At 44.6% G+C, this 20,653-nt stretch overlaps 1 protein-coding gene across 10 annotated transcripts in view; it reads left to right on the top strand.

Annotated features, from left to right (window-relative positions):
* LOC125710026 (low-density lipoprotein receptor-related protein 1B-like) overlaps positions 1–20,653 on the top strand; it is a 339,401-nt gene that overhangs the window by 214,337 nt on the left and 104,411 nt on the right. For all 10 annotated transcript variants that reach the window (XR_007382901.1, XM_048979177.1, XM_048979181.1 and 7 more), the window contains 8 exons: positions 1,287–1,421; positions 1,527–1,656; positions 2,523–2,649; positions 2,916–3,067; positions 3,365–3,489; positions 4,405–4,776; positions 14,693–14,882; positions 18,768–18,972. Coding sequence is in view for 9 of the 10 variants with exons in the window: in XM_048979177.1 (XP_048835134.1) it covers positions 1,287–1,421; positions 1,527–1,656; positions 2,523–2,649; positions 2,916–3,067; positions 3,365–3,489; positions 4,405–4,776; positions 14,693–14,882; positions 18,768–18,972 (1,436 nt within the window). In the remaining variant the exon portion in view is untranslated. The remainder of the gene's footprint in view (positions 1–1,286; positions 1,422–1,526; positions 1,657–2,522; positions 2,650–2,915; positions 3,068–3,364; positions 3,490–4,404; positions 4,777–14,692; positions 14,883–18,767; positions 18,973–20,653) is intronic.

A 20,653-nucleotide genomic window follows, 5' to 3' on the forward strand; every position in this document is an offset into this window, starting at 1 on the left:
CATAGACTGGCAGACTTAAAGCATGGAAGCCAGTGATTAAGTAAATGAAGGTAACAACAGAAGCAACTATTAATCCACAAATAAAGTAGACTTTTTAATAAGATCTTCTTAGAAGGTTTATGCTTGTAAGCCTTCTTTCTGTGGCAGTGCTTATATTGATTCTATGTATGTGTGTATTAGGTTTGTGAACCTCTTAATTGTTTCTTCATTAATTAGTGTAAGTTGCACTGTGAGTCTATGGGAGTCTCTCCACGAATGAGCCGTGAAATGGAAATTGTAGCCAGCGCTGAGGTGCAGGGCGGTGTGGGACTCAGTAAGAGGGGCAGTCAAAATACGAGCCAGGAGACCTGTGAAAAGAGTAATCACAGAGATGTGAGCTGCGGAACAGGTAGGACCTCCAATTGCTTGGCTCGTCATTCTCACAGGCTCTGACATTCCTTCAGACACTGATGAAGGCGAACTTCCCGCCAAGCGAGCCTCACACTCCCCTAATATATGCGAACAGCATCTGCATTTCATCATGGTGCCGAATGCTTGAGTGTGAAACAAGCAGCCTCCCACGTGAAGACAGAAGCGTCTGATAATGGGCCAAGCCGTGGCCCTGCAATGCTTCCATACAGAGACTGGGAGGGGATTACAATGGCCTTTCGACAACGTGCCTATTTCCCACATCTTACTGCTTTAGTCTGGTACACATGGCAAAGGTACATCTTATCTTTCAGAGAAGATTTTCACGTTTGGGTTGAGGCTACAGTTGCGTTTTTTACGGGATTGATCTATATCGTAAAATAATTTCGTCTCATTTTCGTACCGTGTGATCGAATTCCCATCGGGGACCCTTCTACATTAATTTTATCATCATGGACCTGGGGGGCAGGTAGCATCCCCTATTTCTTCATATTGAAAGTGGCAACCCTAGTTGTGGAATCATGGCAGCTGGATCATGTGACCCGTGGCGTCCATCTTGGGCCTGCCCTTTGGCTGTGAATGGTTTTTATGTCTGTCATCTGTACCAAATTAAACCCTCTAGACCAATTGTGTAATTAGCTTACCATTTCTTCTCTGGCCAAATAATTTTGATATTTGTGATATGTAATAAAAGAGGTCATAAAACTCATTTGGATCTCATTATTTATCATTCCTTTTACAATATTCTGCAAGGGCTTTAGGACGGCATAAAATGCATTGCCGTCTCCTGATTAAATCTTTACTACCCTTTTTATTGATTGCCAAGTATTCATTTCTTGTAGGTAAAGTGTGGGACCTTTATTAAATTCCCCATGCAGGAAACGACACTATCTACTGGACAGACATGGGCTTAAACCGCATCTCCCGAGCAAAGAGAGACCAGACCTGGAAAGAAGACATCATCACAAACGGCCTCGGCAGGGTGGAAGGCATTGCGGTGGACTGGATTGCCGGTCAGTACGCTCTGTGCTCCAGTCTCACGCCAGCAGTCAGCTTTTGCCTTTATGTTACATCTGTTGCTGTGCTCCTGGGGTTTACTGATTGGTTCGTTTCCCAAGGGAACATTTACTGGACGGACCATGGCTTCAACCTCATTGAGACTGCCCGCCTCACCGGGTGGTACCGCTCCGTGGTTATCTCTCAGGAGCTCGATCAGCCGAGAGCCATCGCCGTGCACCCGGTCCGAGGGTACGTGCCTTCCTCAAAGCTGCTCTTCTTTGGCTCCTACAGGAGGTCTCACCCATTTGTCACTGTGGAGAGTCCAATAGGTCTTCCATCCTCAATACCTCCAATGTTCTGTAAAGTAGGAAGGTTGCCCTGGATAATCCGGCGGGGCATGTGAATTGAGCCTTGATTCCTCGACTGGCTTCCTGAAGTGCTGCCGGTCTCACAGACCAAAAGTATGAGCGAATGGGTTGGACCTTGTCTGTGTCATGTGACAGCCATCAAACCAGCTGAGTGAACGTGGAGAGCTCTGGGTGACGAGCATGCATGTTTCCAGCGATTTCCTATTCCATAGTGGCTACATTGCACCTGCCCTGCATTTGTATGGCCATGAGTTCTCCTGTCCTAAACTTCAGTTGTGGGGTTACAGCATTGAGGTTTTCCCTTGTCTTAGAAATTAAAACAATAGACATGGCCATTCCTCCTTGCAGGGAGTATTAGGATTACTGTCTGAATATCTGTAGACAAAGTGGGCATGCGAGATGAGCGAGCCCTAGCATGCGTCCCTGCGATGCATCCCTGCGACACCCCACGTTTGATGCACCTCCATCAGCTCCAGGCGCTGGGGGATGTTTCGCATTTGTCAGCTGTGCCTGTATCAATCAACCGTTTGATCCCTTTGTTTGCCTTTACTTCTGATAATGGGAGTTTACTTAAGCTAATCACACACCTTCTAAGGATGACGGCTATAAAGTTGGCGAGGGAGAGAGGGCAGGCAGGCAGGCGCTGGTCTCTCTAAGGAAGGTCTAAGGCTGACCCAGACCTCTCTAGCAGTGCATGTTCTTGCAGTGTGCCAGTCTGCAGCCATCTCAATTCTCTCTTAATTACAGGTACATGTTCTGGACGGAGTGGGGCCAGACACCAGGGATCAGCAGGGCGCGACTGGACGGCTCCCAGCGGGTGGCGCTGATCAGCTCTAACATTGCCTGGCCCAACGGCATCTCCATCGACTACGAGGTGCAGACCTCCTGCCACCATTTGATTTTATTATTTCTGATTAATAAGCGATGGCGATAGGAGGGCCGGCGTGAGGCTCAGCGAATTAGGATGCTGTGCTTGCGATCAGGAGGTCTCTAGTTGACTGTGATGTCACCGTTGGGCTCCTGGGTGAGCCCCGTAACCCCCAATTGCTCCAGGGACTGACACCACTTTCTCAAAAACATCTGTTACTGTGGAAAATGTGAGATTGATAGTTGAGAGTTAATCTTTCGATTGATTTACAGGAAGACAAGCTGTACTGGTGTGATGCGCGTACTGACAAGATAGAGAGGATCGACCTGGAGAGTGGGGAGGGCCGTGAGATCGTGCTGTCTGCCAGCGGTGTAGACATGTTCTCTGTGGCTGTCTTTGGCCCTTACATCTACTGGTCTGACAGGTAATTTTTTTTTCCCCCACAAATGCTACAACGTCTCCCAAGCATCCCATGAAGCCAGCTGCTCATTCCTTGTAGGACCATCCGCTTCTTCCTCCTTGTGTTGCCTCATGTTTAGGGTGGGATTTTACTTAGACCTCACCCACTTCGGTGTCATGGTTGGGCTCCGCGCCCTGCCTTCTCTCAGGCCAGCTGTCTGCTGCTTTTAATGACGTGCTGCATTTTAATTGGTCGAAGGCTGTCGATCACCTGGTGTCAAACTTCTTGTTTCCTCCTGCTGGTCGGTATCCTTCCCACCAGAGCTCATGCTAACGGCTCCATCCGGAGGGGCTTCAAGAGCGACGCGGCAGAGGCCCAGACCTTGAGGAGCGGCCTGGGCGTCAACCTGAAGGATGTGAAGGTCTTCAGCCGAGGCCGGGAGAAAGGTTGAGGTTTCGCTTCCTGCTGACACTAAAGGCCTTGGGAGGGCAGACAGGCAGGCAGGCAGGCAGGCAGACAGGCAGGCAGGCAGATAGGCAGGCAGATAGGCAGGCAGACAGACAGGCAGGCAGACAGGCAGGCCGGCAGGCAGACAGGCAGGCAGGCAGATAGGCAGGCAGACAGACAGGCAGGCAGGCAGGCAGACAGACAGGCAGGCAGGCAGGCGCCGGGTGTGCGAGCGGGCGTAGTGGATCAAGCCACATGTGCGCTCCTCACGCCACCACTTGTTGTCCCCACCCCCCGACTCTTTATCTAGGCTTGTGTGCTCTGGCTGTCAAGTTTTATTAATTTCACAGGCCAGAATGGTGTCACATTAGGCAATTTTTTTGGGGTACTTCCAAATACGCTTAGAAGTTCTTGCTAAAAATGTCGCTAAATATAAACCTGACACCAAGCTGGATAATCTAGATGGACAAGTACATGGCGGATGGTCCATTGCTATACATACTTTTGGCTGAAATGGCTGTGAGTGATTGTGCGTGATCGAGATTATTTGTGAATACAGGCTGCTTTCAACTTAATAAAATCGGCTTAAGTAAATCCGGACTTAAGCAAAAGATCTACAGTATTCAATGCATAGAGTTTACAGAAGTGCTAACGGAAAAAAGGCAACATATAGCTATAAGTAAATTCACTTTATTCTTTCATTTATTTAATATGTGTTCTGGATGGAGTATTTCTAATATATTTTTTGCTTCTTAAATGGTATGGGAAGGCAAATCCATAAATATGACTTATGTAAGGCTTTGTGTAATGGATTACTTACATCAGTGAAGAACTGTCTGTCTGTGTCGTGTGCAGTCTCTGGATGAGAGAGGCCCATGATGTCTGCAGACGCGTGAGGATTTTCTGTCCCGCAGGCACTAACCCCTGTGCCCGTAACAACGGCGACTGCCAGCAGCTGTGTTTCTACCTGGGGGGCGGGCGGAGGACCTGCTCCTGTGCCCACGGATACCTTGCCGAGGACGGCACATCCTGCCAGAGGTACGACGGCTACCTGCTCTACTCGGAGCGCACCATCCTGAAGAGCATCCACCTGTCGGATGAGAGCGACCTCAACTCGCCTGTCAGTCCGTACGAGAACCCAGCCTACTTCAAGAATGTCATCGCGCTGGCCGTCGACCAGCGGCAGGCCACTGCCGGAACCAACCGTATCTTCTTCAGCGACGTCCATTATGGGAACATCCAGGCCATCAATGACGACTGGACTGGAAGGAGGATCCTCGTGGAAAGCAAGTGCCCCTTGTATTTTTCCATCGCTTTCCTGCTTCTCCTCTATCTAGTCTTCAGTTCTATACTTCAACAACGAATAAAATAGTGTTAGTTTCAAGTGGTGGGGTTTGAAAGAGTTTGGGCCTCCTTGCTTTGTGTGCTGAGCAGTTAATCGCTGTTAACTCACTGCTTTATGCTCAGTCCCATCTAGTACAGAAATGTAAAATTTCATTACCTTTTCTGTGGCAGCAGTCCAAGCAGGTCTAATGCCCACAACTTCAATATTTTCTTTCCCTGCTTTGATCAGGGAAAATAGTATTTATTCCCACACCTTTACAAAACTGTTTCCAGATAAGAAAACAATCTGAAAGGATCTTCTTCAATAGATAGTCTGCTTTTGAAGACTGTCTGACTTGATTAATTTCTATTTTTCCTCACTGCATATTCAGAGTGCTTTTCCTTTAACCCATCCAGAAAGACCAGTGGGAGGTCGCCCCCCCCCTCCCCTGGTTATTTCATAGAGTCTGTCTGTGTGTGCGTGTCATAAAGAGGGAGAGCAGGTGTCTGTCCAGAGAAGTGAGCAGCTAGATATTTCAAGCAATTAATAACATTGCACTTGTTCAGTGGGGACATTTGGATAGAAATGAATTATCTTGTTTAATTGTTTCATTAAAATAGCAGCTTACTTCATCTCTGCTGTCCTTGACAATGGCACAGAGCAGTTATTGAGGGTGTGGTTTAGTACTGTGACGACCCTATTGTAAGATAGCACAGTAACCTTCCTTTTGGTGAGCATTCAAGATTTGTGGGTTGGGACACAATATTCTAAACTTTATAACACATATCTCCTTAGAAGCTGCCAGCACATGTGGTGTTTACATGGCTGTAAGTCAGGTTAAGTACGCAGCTCGTCCTCATTTGAACCAGCAGCTCTCCTCCCATGCCTTGCTGTGAAAAAGGTTAAGTTGCCCCTGCTCATTCGGGTTCGAGGCAGGGATCGTGCTGCTCCATTTCCACCCCCAAACTACTGTTGGCTGCTATCTGTGTTTCTGAGGCTCAGCAGTGCATCCTGGATGGTAGCAGAGCCTCATCCCACATCCAGAGCTCTGCTCTACGCAGCCGGCTGCAACCGGCAGCTTGTAGCTATGGCTCTGTGGTCCCCTGTCACCTTGCCCCCGGTTAGCCTTCAACTGATGCTCTCGTTCGCTCTTGATAATCAAGCCCTGTGCGTCTGCCGCTGCTAATTGACAATTTGAAAGAAAAAAAAAAAAATAATCGATGAATCACCGGGGGGGTGATTCATCGATTTTTTTTTTTTTTTTTTTTTTTTTCTGGAACGGTGGCTCCTGCTCATCCCGGAAGCATGCCAATGGAAACACATTGGCATGGGTGTGGGCGCTGAGGGCACATGTCACACCCGGCCCTGTACCCGGCCTCAGGCAGAAACTTGAGTGGCACGCCGTGTTGTTATCCGTTAACACTGAGAGCTCCAGTCTGCTAGCTGCCACTCCCAGCACTGTGGTAAATGAGGAAAGGAAAAACGAATAAATGCAGAAAAAGGGAAAATGGACAAGGCCTTGATGCACCGTGCTTCTGTGTACTCGCTACAGCTATTAAGAGCGTTGTAATGGTCCCTGCTATTTTGTCTGACTTAAGAGGGCCAATTTAGCTGTCAAAAATGTGATTAACACATTGTATATCTTGTGTTGCTTAATGGTTGGTGGGCTAAATTACCTACTTTCCAGCATCCTCAGACCAAGACCAGAGGAAAGATTAAGTGAGCAGAAAAATGTCCTGTTTTCTTATCCTTTCTTTCTTCTATGGGTAGTTAGTTGTTTTATGTAGCATGTCTGTATTTTTCATCTTTTCTTGCAGTGTTTTGCATTGATTGAGTAATGTGTCATAATTTTTATTAGTAGACATTGGTACAACATACCAAAATAGCCACTGGTTGAAAGTTAAAAAATTTGTTGATGAATGTTTAAAGCCACTTTGTGTGCCAGGTTGACAGAGATGTCCCGTTCTCCTGGACTCGAAGTGATACACCATTTTGTTTGAATGTATCATTTTCATCTATCCATGTTCCACCTACATTATCCTCCCAAACCCCAACAGCTGCATTGAATTGGTCTCTGCATTTACAGTGTCTGTTGAGTCTGAAACATGTTGGAACTGTGGTACTGTCTTTAGCTTCCCCTTTTACCCCTGCTGTCGATGGTATGTTTTTAGCATGATGCTTGTCTCTGTGGTGCTGTAGTTGTGGTTCAGGGCACAGTCCAGCCAAGACTTCTCTTTCACCATACAGTACCATGAGGAAAGAGGTTCGGTAAAGCTAGCTCCCCTTATGGGTGGCATTTTATGCTGTGTAGTGTCGTGCAGTGCATTTGGTGGACAGACTCAGTACATCTCCTCAACTTTAAAAGTAGCTTAAATTGTATTTAACAGTTAAATATGGTCTGTGACCACCTTTAGAAGTAGCCTGAATTTCATTCATTAGGTAGAAATACTGTTCAGCTCTGCCACATAGAAATAAACTGCACGTTTTCAGCATATGAATTTGGATTTGGATTTTTTACTGTATATAAAAAAGATTAAATAGCTGTTCCCTAACTACTCTAACCTCTATCTTATGTTGAAGTCTACATAACCTTTGCCATATTTATTACCTGCCACTGCGGTTTTTACTGTTTTCTACCAAATCCATAGTGTTTGCAAGAATGCGTTACTGTTTTTTCATTTGCGCAGTAAATTATTCTGACTTTATTGGTTAGATTTACTCATGCAGCATTTCTAAATGATTTCATCTGGTAAAGTTTTCCTTTTGTCAAAACCTAGGTAAATGTCTCAGGTCATTATTTATTAACTTCACTGAATGTGGCCAAGGAGCTGAAATGGAAAGCACCCGGCTGGCTTGAACCGTAAATAAACACAGAGAAAGCTGCCAGAATTGTGCGGCAGGCATGAATGACGCATCATACCCATCCGAAATACTGAAGCGCGATGACTGAGTTGTCACGGCATCTGAATGCGGAATTGGGAACACCGTGTTACTGCCTACTGGATCCATGTTTACCATCGGAGGCGCAGGGCAGGCGAGGAAACGGAAGCGGTCCTTTAGCTGTGAAATCTCGAGTGGACATAATGGACCGGATTCCTTTTTCACAGCGGGAATTCCTTCTGCACCTGTCAGACATGCGCTGCCAAGGAATTTTACAGTGAAGAACGTTAGCTCAAGGTCCAGGAATAAGGGGAGAAAATGCCAGGTTGTCAAAAGCAATGGCAATGAAACGCTGGACATATGTGGAAAGCATGATAGGTGTATGTTTGACAGATGTAAGGCTCGACTGTAGGAATCTATGTGATCTATGAGTAATTAAAATGAAATTGAATGAAACAGCACACAATACTACAGTAATACAATACTACAATAATTGCTCAAATTGGCTGATATAAGCAGTGTAATTGCTCATTGTTGATTATATAAACAAGCGCATAAAGTATATAGTACAGAGGTCTTCTGTTATTTCAGGGGTGAGTAAAGTTCCTGTACTTTCATAATTAGTGCCCTGTATTTCCGTGCCATTTCAGTGTCAGACTGGAAAGAACAGGAGCCTTTTTTGAAGCTTGCCTGACAAACTTCCATTACATTTCATTATAGATGTGAAGTTTTGTTTTTTTCTACTGGGACTGCAATGTTGTTTGCCTGATTCACCTAATCACCAGGTACCATTAAAAACACTAATTTAGTTCATAATACATGATGATTTCCCTCTGTTAAATTAAAGCAATTAAGTCGTGACTTTAATTTAACAATTATTCGAATGTGTTTCATCATATGTGTAAAACTGCATGCCAGCTCAAGCTGTAGGTGAACAGAACTGCTGCAGTTCCTCTGGGGTCAGTCACCTTTACCCAGAATTACTCAGAATTACTCAGGAGAGATGTCACTGGGAGTGGAGTTAAATAGAGCCAATTACAAAACAACTCCTGTCTTCCTTCCAAAGGCATTTTCTGAAAACTTTATAAGAAAAAAAAATTTGAAAAAGAATGTAATTGATGAATTTTGTACTTGATCGTTAAGAAGGGCAACAATGATAATTAGCCATATTTTTCTAATTAAGCAGTGCGGTCTATATAAATTCCTGCCTGACGTCTCAAGTGATTTTCAGCGCACAACGCTGTCAGAGGATTCTTATTGGAATTAATTAATTAGAGATGAGCTCCCACAGTTCAGTTAAATGTATTCCCACAGATGTGTTTGTTGTTCTACATTCAATGGATTCATTCCATACGGTATCATAGCCACTGGCCGCCTGTATGCTACCATAAAGCAATTACACACCTAATTGACAGTCAGTCCCCGCAGGTTTCTGTGATTGAATGGTGGGGCCACGACCTACCATCACAGGAGTCTGGGTCCAACAGACTGGTGCTTAATGGTGACAGGATACCGCAGGTTATACCTGACTCAGCTGGCAAGGGTGCACTGAGTGCAGAGGTCCTGTCCATCCAGTCCTCTTAGCAAGAAAAAAGAGTTCTGATGATTTCATGCTTAAATGCATCTTCCAAATGAGGAAATGTGTGGGTTTCTGTTTAAATGCAGTTATTCATGATTTGTTTGTGCAAGGACTGTAATGGTGCTCTCACTCTTCCTGTACCATTTGATGCATAAGTTCTCGGTTTCAAAATGAAGGAATACGGTTCTCGACACGGGGAACCTAAATTCACAAATAGATGGTCAGTATGAAAAGCATATCAATTGTGGTTGTGAGTTTGTTATGGCTAATGCTGGTTACAGTCGGTTCCCATTAAATTACACCAACACTGGAGAGAGAGAGTTTAGACCAAGACTACCTATCGATGCTGTATCAAATTTGAGATGTATCTGAAACCAACTTGTTTTGGGGGATGATCCGAGCAAGACTGGCGACATGGTGGTGCAGTGGTTAGCACTGTTGCCTCACACCTCTGGGTCCCTGGTCCGAGTCTCCGCCTGGGTCACATGTGTGCGGAGTTTGCATGTTCTCCCCATGTCGTCGTGGGGTTTCCTCCGGGTACTCCGGTTTCCCCCCACAGTCCAAAGACATGCTGAGGCTAATTGGACTTGCTAAATTGCCCGTAGGAGTGCATGTATGAGTGAATGGTGTGTGAGTGTGCCCTGCGATGGGCTGGCCCCCCATCCTGGGTTGTTCCCTGCCTCGTGCCCATTGCTTCCGGGATAGGCTCTGGACCCCCGCAACCCAGTAGGATAAGTGGTTTGGAAAATGGATGGATGGATCCGAGCAAGACAGGAAACGCCTCTGCAAGTTAGTCTGCCCTCGACGTTTAAGGTGTTTTTCTTAGGAACTTCAGACTGGGCTAAAAATATAATTATAGGGATGTTTATAGCTACAGATATGCGACCATACCTGGTACAGTCGAACCTCGTTACTACGTACAAAACGGGATATCAAAAACATGTACGTTATAAGCATAGAACGTTGTAACCACTTAGTGCAAGATGGATGAAAGAACTCACGAAATATCCATGTAAATGATAAAACTTTAATAGAACAGACCTTAAACAACCTTAAATTGACTACAAAACAAACGAACACATTATTACTTGTTAAATAATTCGACAAAGCTCATTTGGATCCTTGAAATTTTACTTAAATTACTCACGATTACTTAGTTAGTGCCAGCCGGCAATAAACGGCAACGAAAATACACAACGGCTGGTCAAAATGGATTTTTAAAATAAACATTCGTATCCAAATTGGCATTTGGCCTGAAAATATTAATGAAATATTGGTCAAATGAAATCATAAAATCCTTTACTTCCATTATTATTCTGAATTCACAATTCCCGGCATGACCGATATTTCACAAGGTTTAATAAACAAAGAATACGCACACAACACTTAACAAGCCATTACTACGCAGTGCAGTAACGATCGGTCAAGGCAACTCATTTAACGCCAAGCAACGCAATAGACAAATGTGCATTGTCGGGCGAAGATCAGGTAGATACAGGTAGATGTAGCGACACAAGTTGTGGTAGGCGGGGAGAGCGCCGTACGTTGTAACGATGGTTAGTTTTCCTATTTTCTCTAGAAATTTGGATGTTGTATCGAAGTTTACGCTGTAAGGGTGTACGATGTAAACAATGGCTGCTATTGGAATAATACAAAGGCTAAAAACGGGAATTAGAAACCTGTATGTTGAAAATGTGAAAACGTTGTATCCGGGGTACGTAGTAACGAGGTTCGACTGTAGTAGAAGACACGGGTTTTTTGTTTATTATCATCAATATATTTTTTTTGATTTTTTAATTTAGCATGCGCAAATTTAACATATATGTGCAAATAAACATCTTTTATGTTTTGTTATTCAAACACATTGCCTTTGTTTTACAACTGTTCCTAAGTGTAAATTGTAAAGTGTAGAAGTAAAATGCAGTACTTGATTTAGATATATTTTTTAATGGGAGGTTATTAAAAGAATGGAACAGTCAATGGGATCATTTCAGCAGCAGAAAAGTGCTAATTCATTGTTTCTGCTTTCAATATACCGCTTGGCTGTGGAAATGCAGGGTCGCGGGGGTCTGGAGCCGATCCTGTGAGCCGCGGCTACAAAGGCAGGGAATAACCAATGAAATCTCAGCTAATTTAAAGCTTCCTGCATAGCTCAGTGTTTTCCTGTTGATTTCCCTTTGCCCTTGTCTTGACGAGCGTAGCTCTCACACAGATCCATCTCCACAACTGGGGTAATAGGCGGGCTTTGTGATTATTTATGAAACTTCAGCTGTTTCTTCTTCTTTAATAGTAGTTACTGTGAGGCCAAGTCAACAGAATGGTCTTATCCCTCAGCTCACCTTTCTGTTGACCACAACTCTCTCATCATGTACATGTTTAATCAGTTGCTGATCACATCAAATATTGAAAGACATGTCAGTTGTGTTATCCTGTCTGAGCTGATGCTCTGGGGCACAGAGCGTTTTCATTAGAGAAAAAGCAAAAAATATAGCATTGGTTTTTATTAATTTGCAATGGAAAGAAAAAAAATGATAGGCAGAACCTGAATCTTTTGCTGTTGAACTTTTAAGACTCATGTGCTGTCTGATTGTCTAGGAATGCAGTGATTAAATAAAGCACAGATTTAGCCTGATGACAGTTATAAACCAATTCATTCTGAAGACAAATCATCAGCGTGTATCTTTAATATTTAGTCTTCTGAATCCCTCTTTATTTTAATGGAGCATACTGTTCCATCCCAAACGATCTAATGAATATCTCACATGAGGTGCTTCTCTCTCCTCACAAGCAATTTGTGGGGAAACCAGGGCTGGCGTGGAGAGCTTATTCCGCGACGCCCCCAAATCTCTTTGCCACTCTGTAGCTGCTGCTAATTGAGCTGCAGGATAATTTGAACTTGACCCGCCTGTCTGATAAGACTTTGGATCCTTCAAACCATGGAGGTGAACAGTTGGGCAAGTAGAAGATTAATGGGTCAAAAATTCAGCAACAATCTCCTACAGTTTAAATAACACTCCTTCAGTACATAATGTTCTTACAATATATAACGCTCCTACAATGCTTTTACAGTATATACTGTAATGTTACCATAATGCTCTCCCACTAAAAAGTACACCATTAAAGCGTAACCTTTCCTACAGCATATAATATTCCTATTCTCATGGTACACAGAACAACAGAGGACTTAATAGTGGATCACAAATGATGTTCAGAGGCTTTATTACGGCAAGAAAAAATCAATGCCGACAGTCCAAATCCAAAACCAGAGAGAACAAACAGAAAGCGAGACAGCAGGCTGAGGTGATGGTCAGTAGACAGGTGAAGGCCGGTCGATCGGTGAACAGAGGGCAAGGCAAACTCAGAATCTTGGGATGGAAATAAGATCAGAGGAAAATCAGAAAGAACAGACAAACAATCACCAAGAAAAAGCAGTCGAACTCTTAATACATTGAGAATCTGTCAGGAGTATCTCAGGCAGAAATCCTACATGACGTCTATGGAGTTCCACTGGGATGAGATATATAACACTCCTACAGTGCTCCTACAGTACGTGATGCTCTAATAGTATATAACACTCCCATAATGCTCCCACAGAATAACAGTCCTACAGTGCATAACACTTCTATAATGCTCCTATAGTGTTCATACAGTATATAACCATCCTGTAACACTCCTGCAGTATGTAACACTCCTCTAGCATGCCTACAGTATGTAACACTCCTATAACGCCCCTATAATACTCCTACAGTGTACTATCCTACTGTATATAGTGCTCCTGTAATGCTCCTACAGAATGTAACATTTATCTAACACTCCTACAGTGTATGATGCTCATTCAGTACCCAGTTCTCCTGCAGTATATAACACTCCTGTAATGCTCCTATGCTATACTGTATAACACTCATACGGTTTATAGGCACTTTTACACCGAAGTTACAGAACCCATTCCCTGTTTACAAGTTCTTGGGCTGTATCAACCAGGAATTTTTGCAGCTCCTGGTCAATTTTGTGTGTTGCTTTCATATCACACAACACATTTATAATTTTACCATTACAAATTTTTTAATTTTTATATTACAAATTTTTATTTATGCAGTATATTTATAATTCTTATTAAATTTGGCCAGCAGATCAATCTTTTGTTTTCCACGGAATAAAAAGCGATGCAATGTTATCCTTCTAAAAAGAGTCATCAAGTTTCACCGATGGCACCGGCAATATAAGACAAAATTATATTGGTCATCAAGCAGAAATATGGAGACCAGTAATTACTTCTGCTCAATTTTTGCTGCGCTTGTGTTTAACCAATCAGCAAGCTATCGCTGTAAGCGCCTCTTTAGTAGTTCATGTTTGAATGGAAGGTATTGGGTCTGGAGTTGCGACTAAAAAAGGGTTCTGGAATTGCCTCCAATGAGCTGCAATCGGGCTGGGTTCCTGCAGGTGTTCTGAAAAGAAGTTCTAGTTCCTGAAAAAAGTTGCTACACTATATACATTCATTCGGTACATAGTGCTCCTACAGTATATGATGTTCTTACCTACTCTAGCACTATGTCTATGATGTTCTACATCTGCAGGAAATGTTACTCTAGGTGGAAAAAAGAATCAATGCAATGACTTTAAGAGAACAGCCGGCAGCATATGATGGTGCTTTTTCAGTTTCAACTAGCCTTTGGTTGTTTTGTGGAGGCAAACATCTCATGATAGTTTATGGCCTGTGTGAGAACGCGATTCCTTCCCCAAGGCACGTGGAATTAGCTGCTCGCGAGTCGTGTGACTGGGGAAATAAATAGCGCCATTGTCCTTGTTAAATGCGACAGTGGGAGCTCTGCCAGCTCTAGAAACTTCCTGCTCCGCCATTAATCTCCCAGCACAGTTTGACTCCTTCATACCTGTCTGGCCTTGTTACCTTCTTTAGCCGTTCAACTGGCTTCAATTCCGGATGTTTCCAAGACCTCTGCCCAGCTTTCATTTTAAAATCTCCTGTCTGATGTGCTGCATATTTTACTTTAATGGCAAAAATATACATGACCTAGAGGTTAGTTTTATGATGGGGAATAAGACATGTATGCATAATACTAAACAGCAAAAAAAGTGGATTGATATTGCATTGTCTATAAAAAAAAGCAGGGTTGTCTATCTGCAGTGAGGACTTGAAAAGCACAGTTTCAGTGTTCCTGCAGTACTGTACAGTTCTGCAAATTTAATATGTGTAATCTGTCTTATTTTCGCACCCTAAAAGCTTCCAACAAAGAAACCTACACCTTCATCAGTCACCCTACTGTGGCAGCGTCATGCTGATTAAAAGCGATGATTTCCCAGCACCTTTTGAAATTGAACTAATCCCTCATTAAGTATGCATACTCTTGTAATCACTTTCACTCCTGTGGGTCACGCTGTTGTTCCCTCTTGCTCCCCCCAGATGTGGGCTCAGTCGAGGGTCTGGCCTACCACCGAGGATGGGATACTTTGTACTGGACCAGCTCCAGCAGCTCAACCATCACCCGCTACACCATCGACCAGAGCCGTCGAGGAGCCTTTAACAGGGAAGCGGTGGTCCGGATGTCAGAGGAGGACCACCCGCACGTTGTTGTCCTTGATGAGTGTCAGAAGTAAGAGCCCTCCGCTTCCTGTACCCGTCCTCGTGTTTGTGTCAGCAGTGCGTAAGCACTGCAGAGGATGTGCCAGCCCACAGATGGTGGCTGAATCTGGTTTCTTTTTTGCAAAATGTTGGTTTGTAAAGATGCCGCATTGAAGAATCGCACTGAATCCAAGTCTTTGGTCTGAACGGGCATGAGGTAAAGTTCACTGTGTAATTATGCGGTAAATCATTGCCATTTGGAAGCGCTGAGGTATTACAGAATTTTTAGTAGACATTAATTAGCTTCCCCCATGCATCACGTAGCTGTAATATCTTTAGGGTAAAAGGGGAAAGTCAAAAAAAGAGAACACATGTATTTAACCGTGTCTTACATGTGTTCTGTAAAAATCTCATCCTTTCCTACAGCTTGCACAAATTCTGCCTTTGGGTTCAGTTTTCAGGTCTGTGATAGAACTGTAGGTGTGCCTTTCAGATGTTTGGAACCACCAAAAACTGCAATAAAAGAAAAGAATTACATTCTCTCTTTTGTAGAAGACAAATACAAGGCCCCAAAAACAACAGTACTTTTCTCTGCCCCTCTTGAGCGGAGAGGCTTTGGAAAATGTCAGCTTGTAGTGTAGCGGAGACGAAAGATCGCCTAATTGGTTGACCGCTTCCTATCAGGGCAACGAAAACATGAAATTACAGATGCTGGTATAATTCCTCAGCCGCCCAGCTTTAATGATCCAGCACTGCGACATCCATTTTAAATGGCACATTTAGGCCTCGCCAGATACAGTTAATATTTCGAGGTTTTGGTGACCCCTGACTGCAGTAAAAACGGAGTCACTGGACCGCATTAAACTCACAACCTTAAGTGCATATCCCAAGTTAGCAGTTTGGCCGGTTTTCAAATAGACTCCAAGAGGTGTCGGTTAATTAGAAATTAAAGTGAAATGATTAATCGGCGTGTCTCAGCGGAGGATTCCTGTTTAGTCCCTTTGCATGCCCTTAATTCTCTGAGCCAGTGAAAAGAGGGTGAGATGACTGGACCTGGTGACACTTGCAGATATGACTTAGGGGTTCCTGTGTAAGGGACTTCTTTCACTTCAGTTGAGACACAGTGTAAAGGTGCCTATGAATTGATTATACAGTAAATGCATTATATAGTAATGTTGTAGTAGTAGTAGTAATAATAATAATAATAATAATAATAATAACAATAATAACAATAATAATAATAATAGCCTTAGAATTGCAACCAAAATGCAGTATAAATTCATGTTGCTTCTTACAGCATAGAAAAGGCCAGTGATGTTAAGTACATCGAAGCTGTTGGCATCAGCTATTGAACATTACTACATTAATACAGCCTGCAGCACAGTTACTGCACATGTGTCATGAATTATATATCTATCTTCCATTTACCACCAGCTTATCGTGGTCCAGCCCTGTTGTGCGTCCCATCCCCATCTAGGGTGTACCCTTGCCTTATACCTTATGCTACCCTGTACCCCCTGTATGGTGTATTTACTGTAAGCAACCAGCCTCCCTGTGTGGTCTCCTGCTCTGTCGAGCATAAACGATGACCTACTATTCCCTTTAATAGTGTCATAAAACGCAGTGTGCAAACCACACCCTTGTCCAGTTAATGTGGTGTAATTTGTGTGATTAATGGCGTGTTTTATGGGCAAGGGCGCAGAGATAGTTTTGTGATGAACCAGCGGATGTGTGCCTCCTCCCTCCCGATATGTGATTTCTGCATCATATGATAAGGCTGATAATGGAGCCTCCTGTACTGTTTACTGAAGGCTCAGCTGGAGCAGTTTTGGGGGGAATGTGTGTTCAGTTTTGCCAAACCTCCCAGCTGGTACTTTGTTAGGAGCTAAAGCCTGTTATGGCAGTTCCTGGTCCGTGGGATATGTCTCCGTGTCCAGAATGAATGGAGGGTTCTGAATTGGTGTCATGTCATAATACAAAGCCCTAACCCTAACCCCCTTATGGCCTTTGCCCTGATGGCCTGGCATCCCCTCCAGGGTGTCCCTGCCCTGTACCTTATGATATACTGGCATCCCCTCCAGGGTGTAGCCTGCCCTGTGCCCTGTGATGGACTGGCATCCCATCCAGGGTATCCCTCTGCCCTGTGCCCTATAATAGACTGGCATCCCCTCCAGGGTGTAACCTGCCCTGTGCCCTGTGATGGACTGGCATCCCATTCAGGGTGTCCCCTGTCCTGTGCCCTGCAATGGGCTGGTGTCCCACCCAGGGTGTACTCCTGCCCTGTGCCCAGTGATGAACTGCCATCCCGCTCAAGGTGTCCCCTGCCCTGTGATTGATTGGAATCCCATCCAGGTTGTCCCCTGATCTGTGCCCTATGATTAGGGGGTGGGAGGGAGGAGCTTGCCGGGGTGGGATGCCGGTGGTGGAGCCTGGCATGGGGGGTGGGGGGGGGGCATGCCATCAGGAGCTTGCCTAGAGTGACACATGGCCTTCGAGCAAGAGAGAACTTTCAGTGTAAATATGAAAACCTTTGTGTTTAATTTCAATTTTGAAAGCACACGTTTTGGCCAAACTACTTGTTGGTTTTGGGTTGCGTACTAAATAGAAGCTGTATGAATTGAAATATATTTCAGTAGTATGTATGAGTATGTATGTGCAGTAATGCGTGTATGAGTATTTGGCAACTACTTATTTTTTATATAAAAATATGCAGTGGCAATTAATATATTTTTAACTAAAAATCTTTCCTTTATAAAGATTTGATATTCAGGTTATTTGTAGCTTTTGATGCTGGTTATTTTGCACCAGTGATTTTGCTGTTTTTCAGTTTAACGTAGCCTTGCTTTTTTCATATAATCTTGAAATGTATAATTTTTATCTCCTTTTAAAGCAATTATTTCCATACATCTACACTTTTAAAATTTATTTTAATTGATATTTGAATGATTGAATGATTTGATGTTCTGCCTGATGTTTAGTAGTACGTTTTCCTGTAAATCCACCCTTTTCCCTGTTAACTCTGTGCTTGTGTCTCTGAAAACAAATTCCAGAGAGCAAAGATATTTGTGTGACACTGACAGACCTTTTGAAAACACATTGTTGAGGGAAGTTTATTACCTTAGTTTGCTGTTTCCTGCCTCTTGAAATGATTTCTGTCTGTGTCGATATACACCATGAAATGCTTATTTTTCCAAGAGAGCAATGAAACTGCTCTGGAAGAACAGCTAGAAGGCCTGTGCTGGATGCCTCTCGGCGAGGCGTTCTGAAGTTTCATGTTAATCTGCTCTTCGATGTCAGCCTATGCTTGCGCTTGTGGAGCTTGGTAATATACTTGTGGCTCATAAGAAGTAGGAACATCCAAGGCCATGCGGCCATGTTCTGTGTTGTCCGAGTGGTGTGCTTGTGTTCTTCAGTGGATAGATGTCCATCTCCGGGAGCTTGCAGAGGAGGCAGCTCTCATGGCTCTCTGACCCCAAGCTCTCCTCAGTCCTATGCCACTTTGTAAAAAAGCGTCGGCTGAATAAATAAATGTTTTTTGGCTGTGGAAGGCCTCAGTGAGGGTCGGTCAGGCAGAGTATCTGTGACCTTAACAGAACCGTCTTAACAGCATCGAGGTGCCCCTGAATGATGCATGTCTGAAACTCAGGGAGGTGCGGATCTGTGTCTCAGACTGTCCTGATTCTTCGGTAACTGCCTTGCTGCTACAAAGACTTAGGATTTTCGCTTATGTACAGTCGTTATTTATTAGTTTTCTAAGATAAGGTGAAACATGGCTTTTTAAGAGTGAGTACAAACAGTGAATGTGCTTCTGCATTAAAGCCCAGTGTGTTGCTGCCACTCCAAGCTCATTGTGTCTGCAGTGTCGTCGGGGTGCTAATGGTGTCTCCTTCTCCCCTTCTCTCTCTCGACACGATAGCCTCATGTTCTGGACTAATTGGAACGAGCAGCACCCGAGCATCATGAGATCGACCCTGGCAGGAAAGAGCATGCAGATTATTGTTAGCACGGACATCATTACCCCTAATGGACTCACCATTGATCACAAGGCAGAGAAGCTGTACTTTTCTGACGGGAGCCTTGGCAAAATCGAAAGGTGTGAATACGATGGGACGCAAAGATATGTGAGTACGAACTATTTTTGGTTCCCTTTCAGTCCCAACATCACTGTCGAATGTTTTAATGGAACCTGGAGATGTTAACGAGATGGTCTTAGAGTACGGCCAGACAATCCTATGCGACACAGGCCACCATCTAGGACACCATCGTCTGAGGGGGCACTGACTTGGCGCAGGGGGGGGGGCGTGCCATCGGGGGGGGTGGGGGGGAGGGCATGCCATCGAGAGCTTGTCTAGAGTGACACATGGACTTCGACCAGCCTGCCTTACATTTTCATTTCAGTGAAAATATCAAAACCTTTGTTTTTAATTTTCATTTTTAAAGCACACGTTTTGGTTAAACTACTTGTTGGTTTTGGGTTGCGTTCTAAATAGAAGCTGGATGAATTTAAATTCAACACACCAGTTCCCTAAGTCCATCTTAGCCTAGATCTGGCAAAAATAACAGATATGATGGAATCATTCCGGAATGTATCCTCTCTTTGGTAAAGCATGTTCTTCGGTTTTCCTCAGCCGCATATTTCAGATCCATCCTCATCCACATCCTCCTCCTGCACAAAATGTAATATTTCAGATTGAGACACCTGTGTTTCAGAAGAGCAGTTCTTCCTCGACCCACGTTTGCTGGGCTTTGTATAGCGTGCCATTTGCTGAGTCTCCCGTGGTTATGTTAAGACTGAGTAACACGCCGACGTATCGGTTTAATCTCGTCACACAGGCCCTTCTGCTCTGTTCTACAAAGACGGCCTGCCATGCAAGGAAATGCACATTTGACTCCTCGCCTCATTTGGGTGTGGAAATGCACAGCCGCCCTGACCTGCCCCTGTGGCTGGCGGCCATTCCCTCCCCAATTAGGCCGGAGGCGGCAGAGTGGCTCTTCCCGGCCAGGGCTGTCATCGGCACTTCGCTCTAAGTGAGCTCATAAAAAGTCAGCCGTCTGACCGCAGCCCGGCTGGCAGCCCCCAATTAAAGTATAAGAAGTGAACAGGACTGGTGATGATCAACTAGGTGGCGGCAGGCGGGAAGCATAAAAGTACCGGTGGCGGCCCAGGCCCGGCGTTACTGTGGCGACAGGACGTTAAAGGCAACCGGTACGCCATGTCATTCCGGGATAGCCGGGACCACGGTGTGATTAATGATGCTGTCGCTCACTGCCCTCGATAGAGTGCCCCGCCCCCCTTAAGTAGAGAATGTGGGCCATGATAAAGTCCAGAGCCTTCAAGAGAGTCTGAAAAGGTATGGGAAGCAAAACAAGGTGTCCCTTTGCCTTGTGATGGACTGGCATCCCATTCAGGGTGTCTTCTGCCCTATGATGGACTGGCATCTTATTCATTGTGTCCCCATTCCCTGTGCCCTGTGATGGACTGGCATCCCATTCAGGGTGTCCCCTTCCCTGTGCCCTGTGATGGACAGGCATCCTGTACAGGGTGTCCCCTGCCCTGTGCCTTGTGATGGGCTGGCATCCCATTCAGGGTGTCCCCTTCCCTGTGCCCTGTTATGGACTGGCATCCCATCCAGGGTGTCCCCTGCCCTGTGCCTTGTGATGGACTTGCATCCCATTCATTGTGTCCCCATTCCCTGTGCCCTCTGATGGACTGGCATCCCATTCAGGGTGTCCTCTGCCCTATGATGGACTGGCATCTTATTCATTGTGTCCCCATTCCCTGTGCCCTGTGATGGACTGGCA

Source organism: Brienomyrus brachyistius, chromosome 16 (genome assembly GCF_023856365.1).
Source record: "Brienomyrus brachyistius isolate T26 chromosome 16, BBRACH_0.4, whole genome shotgun sequence".
Lineage (NCBI taxonomy): Eukaryota > Metazoa > Chordata > Actinopteri > Osteoglossiformes > Mormyridae > Brienomyrus > Brienomyrus brachyistius.